Source organism: Eretmochelys imbricata, chromosome 14 (genome assembly GCF_965152235.1).
Source record: "Eretmochelys imbricata isolate rEreImb1 chromosome 14, rEreImb1.hap1, whole genome shotgun sequence".
Lineage (NCBI taxonomy): Eukaryota > Metazoa > Chordata > Testudines > Cheloniidae > Eretmochelys > Eretmochelys imbricata.
Window position 1 is genome coordinate 50783238 of NC_135585.1, and position 19383 is coordinate 50802620.

Consider the following 19383-nt stretch of genomic DNA (forward strand, 5'->3'; position numbering starts at 1 on the left):
GGTGGGTGCAGAGCAATTTTTCCACGGAGTCAGCGCCTATGGCCCTACAGATAAATTGCACGTGTCTTTGTTTACCCCTTTCTTCCTCTTGGTGGATGGCCAGATAATAGTTTTCTAATACCGACGGCCAGTCCTTTGTCATCTCTGAGGAGCTAGTCTGTGGGTGTTCCCCAGAACTATGACATATTTCAGTAACAAATAGGGTTACCGTATGTCTGGGATTTACCAGACAGAGCCTCTTTATTTAGCCTGCTCTCTCTGTCCGAGCAATTTCCCCATAACAGCCAATGTCCGGGGGTTTTGCAGAGCAGACACGCTGTAGCTCAGAAACAGCCCTGATTGGTCAGCTACCCAACTGGGCTCCTCCCCTGCACCCACAGCTGGTTGGTTCATTCCCCTGCACACCTGCAGCTGATTAATTGCTGCCGGATCCCACCCACCCAGGCCCCGGCCCTGAGGAGGGCGGCCTGCAGATAGGTCCTGACTGATAGCTGTCACGGTGTTGTGGGCTTGTTCAAGCACCCTGCCACTGTGACAGTGACTGACACTGCCCTCACCTTATGAATACCCCCACCACAACCCCTCTAACCCACAGCTCCCCATCCCCCCAGTTCCCACCCCTCAGCGGTGTCCTTTTTTTGGGCACCTGGAATATGGTCACCCTAGTAACAAACGTACAGTGAAATCTCACCCTACATGCAGTGGTGTTACACGCATTTCAACGGCACAATATTCAGCAGATCATGAGTTTTCCAGCGATCCCACACCAGGCACACTTTGTGCACAATATATCAGAACCCTACACAAGTGGTGAACATGGAGAGCAGGGGTTAGTCACAAGAGGGATCAGTGTTGGGTGGAGTGGGGCAAAGAGAGTCTCTGTCATCCCAACACAGGATACTGCGGTGAGGGGGAGGCGGAGACCAGCTGGGCTGTCAGGTTCCTCATCTCCCTCTGGTCTCAGCAATGGGGGTCGACCTGGCTTCAAGGCTGCCCAGGTCTGTTGACATCCCCGGCTCCCTTCCTGCCTGCACCTAACCTCGGCAACTCAGCAATATGGAAACACTGCCCCCTCCCCCAATCCTTGTTTGCGGTGTTGTTCTTGGTCCTTTAGAGTTCAGGGGCAGCTTCCCATGACACTCACAGGCCAAGTCTAGTGGCTCTCTGGCTCTGATGCAGCAAGTTCACAGTTCTCAGCTCCAGCTGTCTGGCTCTGAGGAGCAAACCCAGCATTTTCCCAGCTCTGTTCCCCCACTCCCCCTGCTCCAACCTTCTCTCCCTCCCAACGGTATCTCACATCACTGCAGGGATCAGGCAGTAACTTCATTTCTGTTTCAATCTCTTCCTCTTGGAGTGTGGATCTAGTTTGCACCATCAGCGTTTGTGCTGTGAGATAATGATCATTGTTCAAACCCCACCAAAAAAAACTCATAACAAAGGGTTAGATAAAGATTAAAATAAAATAAAATCTAAAAAAATACTATTCTGGCGAACTATCATTAGTCTCATGAAGTTCTCAATAAATCTGAGTTACATTCTGTCAAACTCAACTGATATCAATGCATGTGACCAAACGGCCTTCATGAAGAGGGAAAAATCCACAATCCAGGGTGAGCTATAAGACACTTTCATGTTCTCAGAGAATCCTTCAAGATTCAAATCCAGAAAATAAATGTACCCATTTTTTCTTTAGTAGCAAAACCAGCTTCACTTCTCTCCTCATTATTTGGTTGTATTAGTTGCAAAAGTTTTAGCAGCACTGTATTAAAAGAAAAAGAAAGACAAAAAAAACCCTGGACCAAGATCTGGACTCAGCCTAGAAAAAGCCTGGAAGCAACTCTACCAGTAGGTGGAAAGAGGGCTATAAGATCTGAAATGTCAAATTCTGCTTTGAGGTTCATTGGGATTTCCCCACCCACTCCCAGGTCTGTGACACTTCCTTCTCCAGCCCTCCAGAGTCTGATTTAGGATCACAGACATCAAAACTGTGATTCCTCAGTATGGAGAGCCAGGGACATGATGGTAAGTGACACCTTGAGAGGCGGAGGGGTAGACTGAGGAGAAGATAAAACTGTCCATTGCTGGGACAGTGTCGAGGGATGGGAGAAGGAGGGAATCCTTTGGACTCACCCCATCACCCTCAAATAGCACAGAAGCTAAAACACCACGGTTTACTGTCCCTGCTCCCCATTTATTTAGCATCTAGTTAATTCTGCTCCATAATAAGACAGAAAATGTACAAACAGTAAATGCTTTTTAGCATGGCCTGGAGTAATCTGAGACTATCTGAGAATGAGACAATCTGGCCCCAAAGGGGGAATTTAGGGACTAACAATCACTCCGATAGTTGGGAGGGCGTCAGAACACATAAGTAAGGCTACGATTTTGTTACGGAAGTCACGGAATCTGTGACTACCAGAGACCTCCGTGACTTCACCCCGTTTGGCTCGGAGCCTTGGAGTCCCCACGCAGCCCGCGGTGGCTCAGAGCTGCCCCCCTGATCATTGATCCCGTGACTTGTCCATGACTTTTACTAAACATATCCATGACAAAATCTTAGCCCTACGCATAAGATGCTCAGGGAGTGTTTACAATAGGAAATCTGGTGGAGAGTCACAGAGATGGGCTGGCTAATCCCGACCACATTTCCTACCATAGACAGACCCTCGAAGGCAGAGGTGGGATCTCCAGGTCTCCCACAAAGGGCCCTGTGGGAATCAGCCCTTCTCAGTGGTGCTGTCTGAATGCAGAGGGGGCAGGGGGAAGGGGCAGAAGGGGAGAGTGAGGACAGCCAGCACCTCTCTACCCCAGTGCTCTCCCTCGCTTCTATCCCATGATCCCCAAACACTCGATATTCCCAGCACCCAGCTCCACCGGCCCCAACCATTCAATCCCCAGAATCCATTGGCCTGGTCCCTTAACGTTTGATCCCCTGGAGCCCAGCACCCTGGAGGATTTGGGGAGGGGAGGAGTTACCAGCCCCTAGGGACATTCCCCCTGCAGGGAACAGCTCCAGGTAAGTGGTGGAGCCCAGCCCAGGGGCTGGTGGAAGATGGGAGGTGGGAACAAGTGTCTAGAGTGAAGGGGGGCCTGGCCCAAGTGTCCTTCTCATCTCCATGGCAGGGGGATCCTGGCTGGGAGGGGAAGGGAGAGGGGGGAACTTTAGCCAGGCAGAGAGAGCAGCTGAAGAAGTTTCTCTCTCTTCCTTCCCTTCTGTGACCCATCAGCTCAGCAGTCAGGGCTGCAGCATGGAGGATGGGCTGATTGAGACTTCTCCTCCTCTGCCTGGGGTTTGCTTAGACCAGGCAGAGCCAGAGGGTCACTGACCAGCTGCTGCTTGACGTCTGCTGGATCCTCACCCCAGTGATGGGCAGCTGAATCCTTGGGAGCCAAATACCCCTGATGTATGTGGGAAATGAGGAAATGGGTTGGTCGCCCTGGCCAGCCCCAGTCAGGGCACTCGGAGAATTTCCCTGCTGTGCAGAGGAGTCTCTGATGTCCAATGTGGGGTTACCGTCACTTGGAGCATTTTCCACACTGAGAACATCTCAGAGGTTACTTTCCTGTGTGGATTTGTAGATGCCTGATATTCCGGGAGCACCAAATGAAGCTTCCCCCACATTCAAGTTCTCTCCATTGTTTGGATCACTGGTGTGTGAGCTCAGATTGAATCTTTTCCTACTGTCAAGCTATTCCTAGGGTCTCTCACATCTTTGCGGATTCTCTGATGTTTAATGAGGTGCGATAGCTGAATTAAACTTTTCCCAGAGGCAAGGCATTTATGAAATTCTGAGCAGGCTCCCAGAGGGGTTAGGGGAGCATGCTGAGCTTGATCCGTTAGGACAAACTGCAAAGAATGGGGCAGACAATCCCCAAAACGGGTGGATATTCCAATACTTACATTCACCAAGCCAGCAATAAAACACCTTCTATGCATATCTTACTGGTTTCCCAAAAGCCAAAAACACAGTTCCCTTAAAGCATAGGTAGTCAATTCTTTTTTGTCAAGGTCAAAATTTCTTTGTCAAGGTATAGACAAGGTCCACACTCCAGAGAAAATAATAATAAAAAAACCCACAACAGTAATAATAAATACTAAATTTTCAGGGTTCCGTTTAAAAGCATCCAGGTATCTAGATTTGGCCCACAGACTGCCTATTGACTACCCCTGCCTTAAAGCAACCCAGCCTTGGGCTCCCTCCCAGACAGCCCGGTTAAATATAATGCGGATTAGTGAAAAATCTTGTTCATCATCTAAAAGGTTCTACCAATCCCAAAGGATCGGAGACATTAGCCAAGAAGTTAAGGAATACTTCAGTTCTTACCCATATACATGCTTACAGCCAATTCTGATTAACAAAAGTAAAACGTATTAAAAGAGTGAGTCTTGATCATTATACATACAGACACGAAGAGAGTCCTTAGGCCAGTTTCATGGCAGAGATGGTGCTTTAGAATTGAAGAGTCCTTTTTAGAATCATTTCATCGGGTTCTAGTCTAATGTCAAAATGTTCAATATCAGGGCAGTCCAGAGGGGACTGGAGATCTCAGTCTTACGACTCAAACTCCTCCCGAATAAAGCTTAAGAAGTTCTGAGAGAAAAGGATCACGTCCCAACAGCTTTCACACAGATTTTTGCAGCCTCTCGACAGCACGTAGTCCTGGGGTGAACAATAGGCTTTTGAAGGAACCTTGTATTTCCTAAACATCACCGGCAACTGACTACATGGATTAACATAAAGTGATTATCCATTCAGCAGTTCATAGACTGTTTACCACAAACTTTACAGAGACATGCAGACAATGACATTATTACACCCAAGTTTTATTTAAATGTTAATTTTTCCTTTTGATCTCCACATTAACAGAATACAGCCCTAGAGAGGAACCGTTTGGTTATATTGTTAACCTCTAACAAGATATAGGTAAACAGAGACTATTACAGTTACGATCTTCTTCCAATTCTTTAGGAATACAAATATACATTTCAAAGCTCAAGCCTATAGAACATGGAATGGCCCTAAATACCATTTATACACTTACGAAGCATGGCTCTAAAGGTTGAATCTGGATCAATTAGCCTGCCAGTTGCTTCACCCTTTCTGGCTATGGATCACAGAAGTTTAGATGCTGTGTGGATTCTGTCATGTTTAATGAGGTGTGATCTCTGTGTGAAACTTTTCCCACAGTCCAGGCACTTATGGGGTCTCTCTCCTGTATGGATTCTCCCATGTTTAACAAGGCCTGATATCTGTGTGAAACTTTTCCAACAGTCCAAGCACTTATGGGGTTTCTCTCCTGTGTGGGTTCTCAGATGTGAAACAAGGACTGATCTGTGTCTGAAACTTTTCCCACAGTCCAAACACTTCTGGGGTCTCTCTCCTGCATGGATTGTATGATATGAAACAAGGGCAGATCTCTGTGTGAAACTTTTACCACAGTCCAAGCATTTGTGGGGTTCCTCTCCTGTGTGAATTCTCTGATGTGTTATAAGGTCTGACTTCCAACAGAAACCATTCCCGCAGTTGAGGCACTTATAATGTCTGTCTCCTGTGTGGATTGCCTGATGTTTAACAAGGTCTGACCTCCATATGAAACTTTTCCCACAGTCCAAGCACTTATGGGGTCTCTCTCCTGTGTGGCCTCTCTGATGTGTAATTAGTGCTGACTTCCAGTAGAAAGATTTCCTGCACTCGAGGCATTGAGAAGGTTTCTCTCCTGTGTGGCTTCTCCCATGGTTATTCAGGTCTGAGCGATTATTGAAGCTTTCGCCACGGTCCAAGCATTGAAGGGGTTTCTCTCCAGTATGGATTGTCTGATGTGTCACAAGCTGTGATCTCAGAATGAATCCTTTCCCACATTCGAGGCACTGATAGGGTTTCTCTTCATTGGGATTTCTCTGCTGGGCTGTGGGATCCTTGTGTCCTCCCCCACATATAATAGATTCATCCACTTCCCCAGGAACATCCTCATGAGGATTACGATCCGCATTCTCATTCACTCTCTTAGCACCTGCTGGGAGAGAGACAATCCAGACAGGAGTCATTGTGCAGGGGAGAAAGAGGAATAGCACCGACGGAAAACCCAACACATTAAAGTTGCGAAGAATCAGCAATTGGATTTTGCCTCCACATCCCACCCAAATACTCACAGGGAAGGAAAGTTGGGAAGGAAAATCCTGGAGCAAAGATGCTGGGCGGAATGGCATGAGCGATATCTGCTGACTACAGCCCTGCGCTGGCAGAGGCGAGGAAGAACTGAGGGTGCTTCCTCACACCACATTCTGGGGAGTCTCAACTCTTTCCTTCATTCCCCAGATGGTTTCTGTGTCAGCCCTCACCTGTGCGGGTGCCTCTCAGGATCTATCTTTCCTCGCAGGCCTGGAGATCTGGGACCTACGGCTCCTCCCTTTGTTCCAGCTGGGAGATCAGGTCAGGTTTGGGAATGGGAAATCCTGCACAGGGAGTGAAATCAGACCAAATCAGGGTGCATGGAGGATTGAGAGACTGCGTGGCACAAAGGACATTCCATGTCCTGGTGCTGTGCTGGAGGAATGTGGAATCCAAGAAAAAGGGAACAGGGTTGCTGAGCCCCGTTGGGAGAGGCAGACATCTGGGGAGGTGAGGGAATTGTTACACCCTCACTAGGAGTTCCCAGGATCTGCGCAATCTGTGGGCCTTGCTGACGCACACCCAGCTCTAGAGTTAACCCCCTGCCCATTTCTAAACCTGCAGAGGCCAGAGCCCTCCCCATGGCTGGCGCTAGCCCCAAGGAGGGAGGTAAATAAGGATTCTGTGTGCAACTGGGAATCGATACAGACAGGACAATGAATGAATTCTACCCCTTTGAAGGTTGGAGGTGTAGGGATAGTTCAGTTTGTCCATTGGGTTTTGACTCCCATGTCCCACTGGAGAGGGTACGGAGATGCAAGTCTCTCTCATGGCAGCTGTGCATTATGGAACCCATTCGCCTCTGATCTAACTGACCAGGGAAGAAACTGACCACATTCAGACACGGAGGCCCCCCAGTTTCTAATAATCGAGGGGACAGGAGTCACTTACCCAGCGAGGTCACCGTCTCGTAGTTCTCCTGCATGACGTCCCTGTAGAGGGCTCTCTGAGCGGGGTCCAGCAGAGCCCCCGGCCCTGGGTGAAATAAATAGCCACCTCCCCGAAGGTCACCGGCCCCTGAAACAACAAGAGTCCCCCACTCAGCACCTGCTGCCCCAGCCACAATCCCACTAGTCACGGGAAAGGAAGAAAAAAAAGAAGCAGCAGCAGCTCTGGGAGGGCCAGAGAAGCAGAATCCCTCTCCCACCCTATAGCAGCCATGTGGCTTCAGGGGGTGAGGAGAAAGTGAGAGCTCCTTGTCCCGCCCCTCCAGCCAGTACAGGGAGCAGGGCAGGGTCTACTCATTTCCCACACGCCTGCCATCCACAGGCAGAGACGGGAAGCAGAGCTCTGAGCCGGGGACCGGGACAGGAATCCCAACAGCGTCCCTTTGTATTTCACAGCAGCCTCTGGCTAGTGGGTTCAGGCTCCAGCACTGGGAGTCTGGAAAATGTTCCAAGCCCTGTTTCCTGTTTCATAAATGGGGAAAGCTCCCCCCTGCCAATGGGCCTATTCAGAAAATCAGCAGGTTTATCACACTCTGTTTCCTCCCTGCAGCACCCTCCCGCCCCCAGCACCTCCCTGAAAAATCCCCTACCTGAGCTGGCTCCATGACAGCCATTTCCCTTCCCTGTCTCCTGGAAGATGAGTTGATCTGGAGCGAAATCTGGATGATTCCTCAGCTTGTCGGGTTGAGAGGGGCGATGGGGGAGGTTTCAGAAAGGGCTGGAGTCCATGTCACACCCCGATTCCGCCAGGCTGTTTCCCTTGAGTCAGATGCTCTTGACTTTGCCACGCTGGGAAGAAACCCAGTTAGTTTATTGCCACCAAGGCCAGGCCCCTCCCAGCAGAACTGAACCCATCAGGACACTTTGAGACTCTCCCAGTAACAGTATCTCTGAGCCAAATGTTAGAAAAAGAGCAGAATCAAAGGAGCCAGTTTTGGGGATTCCCCCTGACACCATCCCCAAAGGCAGCACCTGTCCCCCAACTCTATAAGCAGCGCAGTGATTCAAGATAGTCAGCAACTGGCTTTTCCTCTCTCAGCTCCTCCCCTTGTTCCCAGGAGTGTCAGTCTGCCCAGGATAATGCAGGGAATGGATCTGGGCAGGTCTGGGGACTTCTCTTCCCCACTTACTGTTCCTGCTACCCTGTTCAGTCTCTCTACTCTCCCTTTTTATCATCTTCCTTCTCCCTGGGAGAACTGGTGACTGCCCCATTGAGTGGGCATTTGCTCTCATTAGGCAGATCCTGCCACTGCTAACAGGGATTTGAACCTGGCTGTATCCATGGGGGCAGCAGCTCTGGGACTCACAGACACACGGGGAGCCCCTCCCTACAAAAGCCAAATTCAGCAGCAGGTTCCTGAAAGGGGCCCTTTGTGCAGAGTCACTTTCCTGCCATATGTAGTAGGAGAAGCTGCTCCCTGTAGGATTTTGCTACTTAGGGTGTACTGAGTGTGTTCACAAGAACCGAGCATGCTCAGTAACATCTGCTGAAGTCACTGCCCTTCACCCAGCCTTTACTAGCCATAAGATTCTGCAGACTGCTTTTTACAGGGCTTAAAAAGGGGGGCAAATCAGGGTGTGTGTGTGTTGGCCAGATTCTGAGCAGGGGGCAAAAACTCATTGGTCGGGGCGGGGGGGTGTCAAGCAGCTGGAAGCAGCGTTAGGATAGCGGCTGAAGGGCAAAATCTGCGGGGGAAGGAGCTGGGATTAAGCTGAGGGGTGAGGCCCTGCCAGAGGGTAAAACCCTGGCACAGGCAGGGTCAGAGGGGGAACAGTTACCCTGGTGGACTGATTTCAGAGTAACAGCCGTGTTAGTCTGTATTCGCAAAAAGAAAAGGAGTACTTGTGGCACCTTAGAGACTAACCAATTTATTTGAGCATGAGCTTTCCTGAGCTACAGCTCACTTCATCAGATGCATACCGTGGAAACTGCAGCAGACTTTATATATACACAGAGAATATGAAACAATACCTCCCCCCACCCCACTGTCCTGCTGGTAGTTTTTGCAAAATAGGGTGGTGGGGGGGGGGGGGAGAGGAGAGGGGCTTTTTTATTTCTCCTCTCACAGACAGCGCCTCTCAGCATGGGCTTCCCAGGGCTGGGTTCTCAAAGGCACGGGCATCCCAATGACAAGTCACTACAGCTCCTCTCTGTCTGATGTAACGTACTAAGGTGCTGCAGGAGACTTAATTCAGTGAAATAGGGACTTCCCTACACAGACACCCCCAAGTTCTCTCCCCTCCCCCCCACACACAGTGGTCAACTAGTTATATGCAGTGTTGCCAATTTAGTCATTGGTTGGAAAGTTGAATTGAAATTGCAACATTAATACACACTTTAAAAGCATATACAATGATAAAATACTTGTACCTGAAAGTATAATAGGTTGGAAAAGTACGAAAAAAGACTGGCTTCATTATACTCTTTTTCAACAAGGACTGAACGGCTTGGAAAATATAGAAGAGGATCCCTGGGGGGCCAGATAGCTCAGTGGTTTGAGCATTGAGCTAAACCCAGGGTTGTGAGTTCAATCCTTGAGGGGGCTATTTAGGGATCTGGGGCAGAAATTGGGGACTGGTCTTGCTTTGAGCAGGAGGCTGGACTAGATGACCTCCTGAGGTCCCTTCTAACCCTGATATTCTATGATGATTCTATGATCTCATTGGCCTATCCACATTCACCCCCTGCCAGGCTCAGAGCCAGCAGTGTCTCCGGTGTGGCTGAGATCTGAATCCTGCATGGAAATCAGACCGGGGCTTGGGCAGCCCCCAACACTCAAGAATCAGAGCCCCCAGACCATGAGTCTGTCTTGAGGAAAAAAACCAACCAAATAATATCTTGGGAGTGTCGAGGACTCGAACCCCAGACGGCACGGTTCGTTGTCTGACCGCAGAGAGCAAGGTCCAAACACAAGCTCATTATTGTTGCGTGCACTACTCAATAGAGAGTGGCCCGTCTCCAATGAGAACCGGCTGCCTCTTTAGGTAAAACTAGTAGGTTTTTATAGGCAGTTCCCTCGCGTCACAGATTATTCATTAAGCACCCCCCCCATGTTAGTTAAAAGTTCTCTTTCTCTATTATGCATGCATACCTATCCCCCTATTGTATATAGCTTTTAGCAAGTCATAATGCCTCACCAAACTTTCTTATCAGTATGGTTGTCAAACAGGAGACGAGGAGTTAAGAACAGACATAGAACAGAAACAGTGAGTGGAAACAGTGTGTCTCCTTATCTAAACAAACCTTTCTCAGAACATCTGGTACAAAAATGCAGGAATGCAGGTCTCCCCTTATCTCACTCCCTGCAACTTAAACAAGTATTCTTTCATTCTACTTATCTCGTTCAGGGACTTTCCCAGCAACCTTTATTGGCCTGTCTTTGGTTAGGTTGGCATAACTGCTTCATGTTTAATTATTCTCACCTAACAGTCCCAACTTTGTCCCCAGAGTGCTGTAAGGGAACTCTTGAGACACACTGGCCACTGTGAGTAGTGAGTTAGAAATATTCACTGCTTGGTAGGGCACAACTTGGTACCCATCCAACAGCCACATCTTAGCATAACATACAAAACTATTAGGCCACAAACAATTACAACAGCACTGCGAAGCAAGTTATGTAGCCAGCCACCTATGTCTGGAACCCAATTGAACAAATTGCTCCACCACGAGTCAACCCGCTCTCCTCCATGGTCTTTTGCAACTTGTATAAGGTGGTTTGCTCTTTCCCAGGTGGCGTTATAAACATCCAGAACATATACACAGCATTCTTGTCCAATTAATGCACATGTTTCTCCCTGAGAGGCCAGCAAAATATCTAAAGCCAAGCGGTTCTGGAGAACCATCTGCCTTAGTTTTTTTTGTTTCGTTGCCAAATCTACCAAGGCATTGGCAATAGTATTTGCCATCATCTCCAACACTCCCTGAAGTCTCATGACTCCTTCTCCAATACACCAGATGGCACCTCCACAGGCAAAGACGAATCCCGCACAAGCACCCATCCAATCATTTAGGGCACGCCAAGTAAGGGGGCGAGAGTCCATAACATCTTCCTCAGCCCCTCTTACATATCTGATTTTCCCTGTAGGAAGATGTGCGCGATAAACTACAGGTGGTTCTAACCAAGCCAAATAGCAGGATCCACTCCATGAAGGAGGGAGGGCTAGGTATGCCTTGTTACCACACACCCAGTATACTCCAAAAAGGGTAGGAGTGACTTTGGACCAGGTATTATTAATAAGTTCGTACCATCCGGTCCAAGATGGGAGGAGGGAGAATTTAGCCACGGAGGCATTCGAGGAACATAAACACATAGTATGAGTTGGCAGGTTATACCCAAGTGTACAATTTATAACGTAATGCTCAATCAATTTGTGACCTTTATACAAAAAGTGTTCTTCCCCATGCAGACTGCACTTGTCATCCGTGAAACTATGCCACGCGGAGGTACAAGAGGTTGCCCCATCCAGGAGAGAGATATTAGGACCTCTCTTACTCCCAAAATGAGTGCCATTAAAGTAGGCTTTGCACTCACTATTACCCAAAGCTATTTTCCCTTCTTTCAAGAGGCACCATTGACCAACTCGTTTCCAAACTATTAGATACCTGCTTTCAGAGATGCCGGTATCAGCACAGGTAATATTTCAATTACCTGAAGAATTTTTTCAGGACGGGGTCTAGGTCATATTCATTGCACTAAAGGGAATAGGAACCATGGGAAGACCTTTTTGGCTGTCTGCTGGTATTAATGAGCACATGCAGCATGAAGTGTTTTGTAGGGCTGGCATACGAGATTTCATTTCATGGGCAAGACGTATAAATGTGTTAGAACTGTGTGATTCTATAGTCTCAACTCCCCGTACCACCAGAAAAGAAAGGTAACAAATACTAAACAGATTAAAAACACAAAAACACAGCTTAGAGAACGGGGCCATCTTTCCCTGAGAGGACACCACCAACTCAAGGTTTTTTTAGCTGCAGCTGGAGCTTCAGGTCGCCCAAAGGGGTGGCAGTCCATTTGTCTTGAGCACAGATGTCGTCTGCTTCTGATTCACCCGGTTCACGGTGGGGTGAACGTGCGTGGCTCCCTCGAAGTCCGATGCCGTCTGCTTCTGGGGAACCTTTTTCCAGGTCAGGTTCCCTAGCGGTGCAATACAGGTTAGCTCTGTCAGTGGACAAGGGAGAGGTTACTAGCACTTCACCTTGTCCTTTCCCCCGCTGTCCAAAAGGAGGAAAGAAAAAAACCCAGAAGGAGGGACAGGCTGACCAGTAGTCGAAGTGAAGTCATCTGGAGGTGGAGGGGTCTTTTTGCAGTAAGAATCATGGGTCCAGGCAGTCAGTCCTTGGCACTTCACAGCAGTGTTGGTAGTTAGCAGGACTTAATAAGGGCCTTTCCAGCACGGGGCCAGAATAGTCTTTCATTGATGGACCTTTATGTAGACTCAGTCACCCGGTTTTAACAAATGGCAGGTTTGCTCAGGATCCTTGGAGTAGGACTTCTTTCACCTGTAACTACAGAGACCTAACACATTTCATTAATGTCTGGCAGTGTTTTGCAGATCTCACAGCTGCTTGGGCACATTCAAGCCCCCCTCTTTCTTGGCTGTCAGCCAAATCCTAGCGGTGAGTGGTGTCCTTGGGCAGGCCAGCGTCTTATCTTTGGACCGAGCCTGCCAGCTACAGCGTTGAATTAGCTTGTCTTCCGTTCTTTTCCTTCTCCCCTTCTTGGCTTCTATTAACCTGCAAAGGAAACTTTCATTTTCCACTCACACACCTTTGTTCAAAAATGAACACATATACATTGCCCATTATACAGCACTTTCGTCTTACTGTTCAATGTATGCCACATACACCCTTCGAGGAAAATGACTTTATTACGGAGCTTTGGAGCAACAAGCCAGGACAAGCACACCCACTTTTGAGGAGTCCACTTGGTACAACCTCTGGTGTCCAATAGCTTTCCTCCCTCCTCAGCCTGGCTAGAAATTTGAGGCAGCCAGAAGGATCCCATGTATAATATGGGGAGTGGGTTAAACTTTCATGTCCTTGCTTCCAAAGACTGTTGGTGTGTGAATTTTAACAACAATTTTTTTCAATTAAAAGATCTGGCCAATGAAATTTATTTTTCTTTCTTAAGCAAATGTATTAAACTTTAGTATATCACACTTTCCTGATATTATCCAAACACTTTGTATTCCAAGTTGAATAAAACAAGCATCTGCATTTTGATTTAACCCTTCTGTTTAGTTTTAAACTAAACTGTCCTATGAAAAATTAAACACAGCAATTCTGGCCACAAGACAAAACACCACAAGACAGGACATAGAACACAGAACAGAATTCCTATTGTGCCTGTAAATTCATGAGATGTTGAATTGCTTTTCAGCTGGCATCAGTTTTCTCTGATTTTCTGAAAGACAAAAAGAACACAGATCTACCCCTTTTGGGCAGTCAGTCATTGCTTAAAATATTTCCTTTTTATACAAATACCCTTGTTAATTGCAGGCAAAACAGAGGAATTACCCATATTTTCTTGTATTTGTTTCATAGGCAGCCCAGGTTTCAGTGGCTTTATCAGTTAGGTAATTTACATTAAAACAAATGCTTTCCGGCTTGCTTTTGGATCCACAGCTTAAAGACTTTTACTTTAAAAAGGGCACAATAAACTTTACCAGACTTTTGATTGCCTTTTACTTTTAACTCCTGTTTTCACAACACACAACTCTAAAAAGGAAAACACCAACCATTGTAGCCCCTTAAAGTCTAATAGGATCTTAATTAAGTAGCACTATATATTTACATTCCTTTGTACATTTGGGCGGTTAAGTTCCAATAAAACCCCTTATGTTCTTTTAGCTAATTTGACTAAATTTTTCAGAGCCAAATGATTTCAATCACATAGTCTCTTTGCCTGGATTTATTTACAGACATTTCTTTGAAAAAAAGGCCCATTTTCCCTTCAGAATGGCTGCAAAGAAACCAAAAATTCTTTTTCTTTAGCATAATTCCCTCCAGCAACTACAGAGTTCACTTCTCACTTTCTTTCCTTAAATCACTTGCTTATTTTCCAAAACGACACCCCAATCAACTCAGATTTTACCATTCCAGGTATTATTCTGGGATTTACGTTTCCCATTCCTGTAATTATTTACTCCTCTTTTTTCACTACGCCCTCCAAGTTTCTAACCTGTTTTCCAATCTCTCTATCTGTTGCCTGCCCGCTTGGGCCCGATCCTGTTTTTCTCTCTGAACTGTCCCTTCCATGAGCACCAGCTTTGTTCCACTACTAATTTCACAAGGAGGGTGGGCTTCTTAACTAGCCCCCAGCCCTCCTGGTCTCTTCTTTTAAATATTCTCACTCAAAAGGGCTACCCGAGTCCTCCCCCGTGAGGCTTGTCACCTGGACAGAATGCACGGCCAATTGGCGGTTTAACTATATAATTTCCTCTTATGGCAGACACACTGTTGTTACAGCATATGCTGAGCACAAAAGGTTAAATTTTGACAAGTCTCTGAAGGACTGGTACTTGCTTAGCCAGTGATTCCTTTTCTGCCTGGAAGTCCTTTCTTAAGGCTTGCAACTGGTCCTGGGCATAGGTCAGAAAGCCGAGGGAAAGCCGGAGGAGGGGCAGAAGCAGGCATAGCACAGAGCGGGGCTGGAAACCCCTGAGATGAATAAGAAAAGGAGGAGGAAAGAGGACGTCCTTCTTTTGGCTTATAATTATACCATACAAACAAATAATCCATTTGTCCCGGTCTAAGATCGACCAAAATATCTCTTAAGGAATTCATCCTGTCTGCGGAAAGAGTTCCATAGGCTGGCCAATCTTTAGTCAGGGACAAATGAGTGGTGAAAGCTGGCCATTGAACCTGACATAAATTATTCATTTTTGATTTAGTTAAACCAGTAGTTCCAGAGATTCCCTTCCAATCTCTGAGTATCAGAGACAACGGGACGTCCCCTTGGCATTTACTGCCAAATTGTCCCATCCTAGGTGGAAAGGGGACTCAAACCCACAATCCCCAACTCTTATTATCAAGCGATCGCTTACCTCTCCAGGGACTCGAACCCTGAAGACCTCCTCCAGAGACTCAAACCCCGAAGACCTGAATCTGGAGCCTAGTCAACCGGTAGGTGGACGTTGCTGGATTTCTATGGGCTCCTGCTGGTTCACAGAACACGCCTTATCGCCGATGCAGGGATCAGATCACTGGCAAGGCTCCTCGAAACCAGAAGATGTGCGCTGCGTTGCTTTAGAGTCTGACCCCACGCCGGAGAGTCAGACGGGTCCCGGCGGAGTCGCCAAATTGTTGTGGACTCGAACCCAAGACGGCACGGTTCGTTGTCTGACCGGAGAGAGACAGGCAACACCAGAAAGGTCCGAACTCGAAGCTCTTTATTGAAGAGTGTACACAAAAACAGAGAGCAGCCCGTCTCCAAAGAGAACCAGCCAGCCTCAAAGTAAAACTTCTTTTTCTTTAGCATTTTTACCAATTTCAACTAACATGGGGAGGGGTGGGCTGCTTTATGAATAAATCTGTGACGCGACGGGACTGTCTATAAAAACCTATGAGTTTTACTTCGAGGCTGGCTGGTTCTCTTCGGAGACGGGCTGCTCTCTATTGTTGTGCGCACTCTTCAATAAAGAGCTTTGAGTTCAGACCTTGCTGATGTTGCCTGTCTCTCTCCGGTCAGACAACAAACCCTGCCGACTGGGGTTCAAGTCCTCGACAGCAGGAAACAGCTGATCACCTCCCCCATTTAATCCCTGAGCCCAGCGCCCTGGGGGATTCGGGGAGGGGAGGAGTTACCAGCCCCAGGGACACTCCCCCTGCAGGGAACAGCTCCAGGTAAGTGGGGGAGCCCAGTCAAGGGGCTGGTGGAAGATGGGGGTTGGGATCAGGTGTCTAGAGTGAAGGTGGGGCCTGGCACAAGTGTCCTTCTCCTCATGGCCATGGCAGGGGGATCCCGGCTGGGAAGGGAAGGGAGAGGGGGGAACTTCAGCCAGGCAGAGGGAGGGGCTGGAGGAGTTTCTCTCTCTCCCTTCCCCAACCTGTGGCCCATCACTTCAGCAGCCAGGGCTGCAGAGTCTGATCGGGGCTTTTCCTCCTCTGCCTGGGGTTTGCTTAGACAGCTGGATCCTTGGGAGCCAATTAAGGCAAACTGTAAAGAATGGGGCCGACAATCCTCAAAATTGGTGGATATTCCAATACTTCAATTCACCAAGCCAGCAACAAAACAGCTTCTACAACGCTTTACCGGCTACACAGAGGCCAAAGCACGGCTCCCTTAAAGCAACCCCGCCTTGGGTTCCCTCCCAGACAGCCCAGTGAAATATGATAGGGATTACAGAAAATCTGGTTCATCAGATAAAAAGTTCTATAAATCCCAAAGGATCAGACACATCACCCACCAAGTTAATGAATACTTCAGTTCTCACCCAAATACACACTTGCAGCCAATCCTCATTAACTAAACTAAGATTTATTAAAAGAAGAAAAGAGAGAATGTATTGGTTAAAAGCTCATTATACATACAGACATGCCTAGAGTCCTTAGTGCCGTTTCATAGTAGAGATGGTGTTTTAGAATTGCAAAGAATCCTTCTCAGAATCATTTAATCACGTTCTAGTCCAATGTCCAAATGTTCACTATCAGGGCAGTGAGGATGGGACGGAAGATCTCAGTCTTACGAATCAAACGCCCCCCACCCCCCCACATAAAGCTAACAAAGATCTGAGAGAAAAGGATCAGGTCCCAAAAGCTTTTCAAGAGATTTTTGCAGCCTCCGGTCAGCACGCAGCCCTTGGGTGAACGATAGACTGTTGAAGTAACTGTCTAGTTCCTAAACATCAACGGTAATTAATTATAGGCATTAACGTAAGACATTTATCCATAAAGCAGTTCATAGAGAGTTTACCAGAAATAAAAAAAGAGGCAATGACATTACGACACACAAATTTCATCTAAATGTTAATATTTCCCTTTGATCTCTAAATTAACAGAATAGAGCTCTAGACAGGAACCGTTTGATTATACTGTTAATCTCTAACAAGATATAGGTAAATATAGACTACTACAGTTACCATCTTCTTCCAATTCTTTAACAATACAAGTTTACATTTCAGAGTTATAGTCTATCTAACGTGGAATAGCCATCAATACCATTTACACACTTTTCGAATGTGTCTCTAAAGGTTGAATCTGGGTCAATTAGCCTGAAAGTTTCTTAACCCTTTCTAGCCATGTGTCACAGAAGTTTAGATCCTGTGTGGATTCTCTCATGTTTAGTGAGGTGTGATATCTGTGTGAAACTTTTCCCACAGTCCAAGCACTTATGGGGTCTCTCTCCTGTGTGGATTGCCTGATGACTAACAAGGGCTGATCGCCGTATGAAACTTTTCCCACAGTCCAAGCACTTATGGGGTCTCTCTCCTGTGTGGATTGCCTGATGTTTAACAAGATCTGACCTCTGTATGAAACTTTTCCCACAGTCCAAGCACTTATGAGGTCTCTCTCCTGTGTGGAATGACTGATGTTTAACAAGGTCAAACCTCCGAATAAAACTTTTTCCACAGTCCAAGCACTTATGGGGTCTGTCTCCAGTGTGGGTAGCCTGATGATTAACAAGCGCTGATCTCCGTATGAAACTTTTCCCACAGTCCAAGCACTTATGGGGTCTCTCTCCTGTGTGGATTGCCTGATGATTAACAAGGTCTGACCTCCATATGAAACTTTTCACACAGTCCAAGCACTTATGGGGTCTCTCTCCTGTGTGGATTGCCTCATGTTTAACAAGGTCAGACCTCCGTATGAAACTTTTCCCACAATCCAGGCACTTATGGGGTCTCTCTCCTGTGTGGATTGTCTGATGTTTAACAAGGTCTGACCTCTGAATGAAACTTTTCCCACAGTCCAAGCACAGATGGGGTCTCGCTCCTGTGTGGAATACCTGATGTTTAACAAGGTCTGACCTCCATATGAAACTTTTTCCACAGTCTAAGCACTTATGGGGGTTGTCTCCTGTGTGGATTCCCTGATGTTGAAGAAGGGATGAGCTTCGTGTGAAACTTTTCCCACAGTCCAAGCACATATGGGGTCTCTCTCCTGTGTGGATTGCCTGATGTTTAACAAGGTCTGACCTCCGTATGAAACTTTTCCCACAGTCTAAGCACTTATGGGGTCTCTCTCCTGTGTGGATTGCCTGATGTCTAACAAGGTCTGACCTCCGCATGAAAGTTTTTGCACATTCTAAGCACTTATGGGGTCTCCCTCCTGTGTTGCTTATCTGATGTGTAATCAGTGCTGACTTCTGATTCAAACAGTTCCCACACTCGAGGCATTGATAGGGTTTCTCTCCCTTGTGGCTTCTTCCATGGTTATTAAAGCTTTCCCCATGGTCCAAGAATTGAAGTGGTTTCTCTACAGCATAGATTGTCTGAAGTGTAAGAAGGTGTGGTCTCAGAATGAATCCTTTCCCACATTTGAGGCAGTGGTAGGGTTTCTCCTCCTTGGGGTTTGTCTGCTGGGCTGTGGGATCCTTATCTCCTCCCCTACATTTAATAGATTCCTCCTCTTGCTCCCTTGGTTGGTTTCCCAGCAGCCTCTCTGACCTGTGCCAATTTCCCCAGGCTTCCCTCTGCTCCAAGCACTGGGATGAATTTCCTTCAGCTCTTCCCATAAAGGTCCCTTGTGGTTCCACTTCCCCAGGAACATCCTTATGATGATTGCCCTCCTCCTCCTCACTCCCTCGCTCATCACCTGCTGGGAGAGAGACAATCCAGACAGGAGTCACTGTGCAGGGGAGAAAGAGGAATAGCACAGAGGGAAAACCCAACACGCTAACGCTGTGAAGACTAAGCAATTGGATTCTGCCTCCACTTCCCACCCAAACATTCACAGGGAAGGAAAGATGGGAAGGAAACTCCTGGAGCTAACAGGCTGGGTGGAATCGTGTGAATGATATCTTCTGACTACAGCCCTGCTCTGGCTGAGATGAGGAAGAACTGAGGGCTCTTACACTATATTTTTGGGATTCTCAACTTTTTCCTTCATTTGCCAGATGGTTTCTGTGTCAGTCCTCACCTGTGCGGGTGCCTCTCGTGATCTCTCTTTCCTTGCAGGCCTGGAGATCGGGCACCCACGGCTCTTCCCCTCGTTCCAGCTGGGCAATCAGGTCAGGTTTGGGAATGGGAAATCCTGCCCAGGGGGTGAAATCAGACCAGATCAGGGTGCATGGAGGATTGGGAGAGTGTCTGTCACACAGGAC

At 47.4% G+C, this 19383-nt stretch overlaps 2 protein-coding genes across 2 annotated transcripts in view; both read right to left on the bottom strand.

The window, feature by feature from the left end:
- Nucleotides 1-5113: 5113 nt before the first annotated feature.
- LOC144274151 (uncharacterized) lies at nucleotides 5114-10670 on the bottom strand. Its single transcript, XM_077832795.1, has 2 exons — nucleotides 10541-10670; nucleotides 5114-6012 (listed from the first exon to the last, which is right to left on the bottom strand). The coding sequence occupies exons 1-2, from the start codon at nucleotides 10668-10670 to the stop codon at nucleotides 5114-5116; spliced, it is 1029 nt and encodes a 342-aa protein (XP_077688921.1).
- A 5966-nt stretch (nucleotides 10671-16636) lies between these two features.
- Nucleotides 16637-19383, bottom strand: part of LOC144274626 (uncharacterized) — a 223107-nt gene continuing 220360 nt past the window's right edge. The window contains exon 3 of the mRNA XM_077833613.1: nucleotides 16637-18474. Coding sequence (XP_077689739.1) covers nucleotides 17365-18474 — 1110 coding nt within the window. The 3' untranslated portion in view covers nucleotides 16637-17364. The remainder of the gene's footprint in view (nucleotides 18475-19383) is intronic.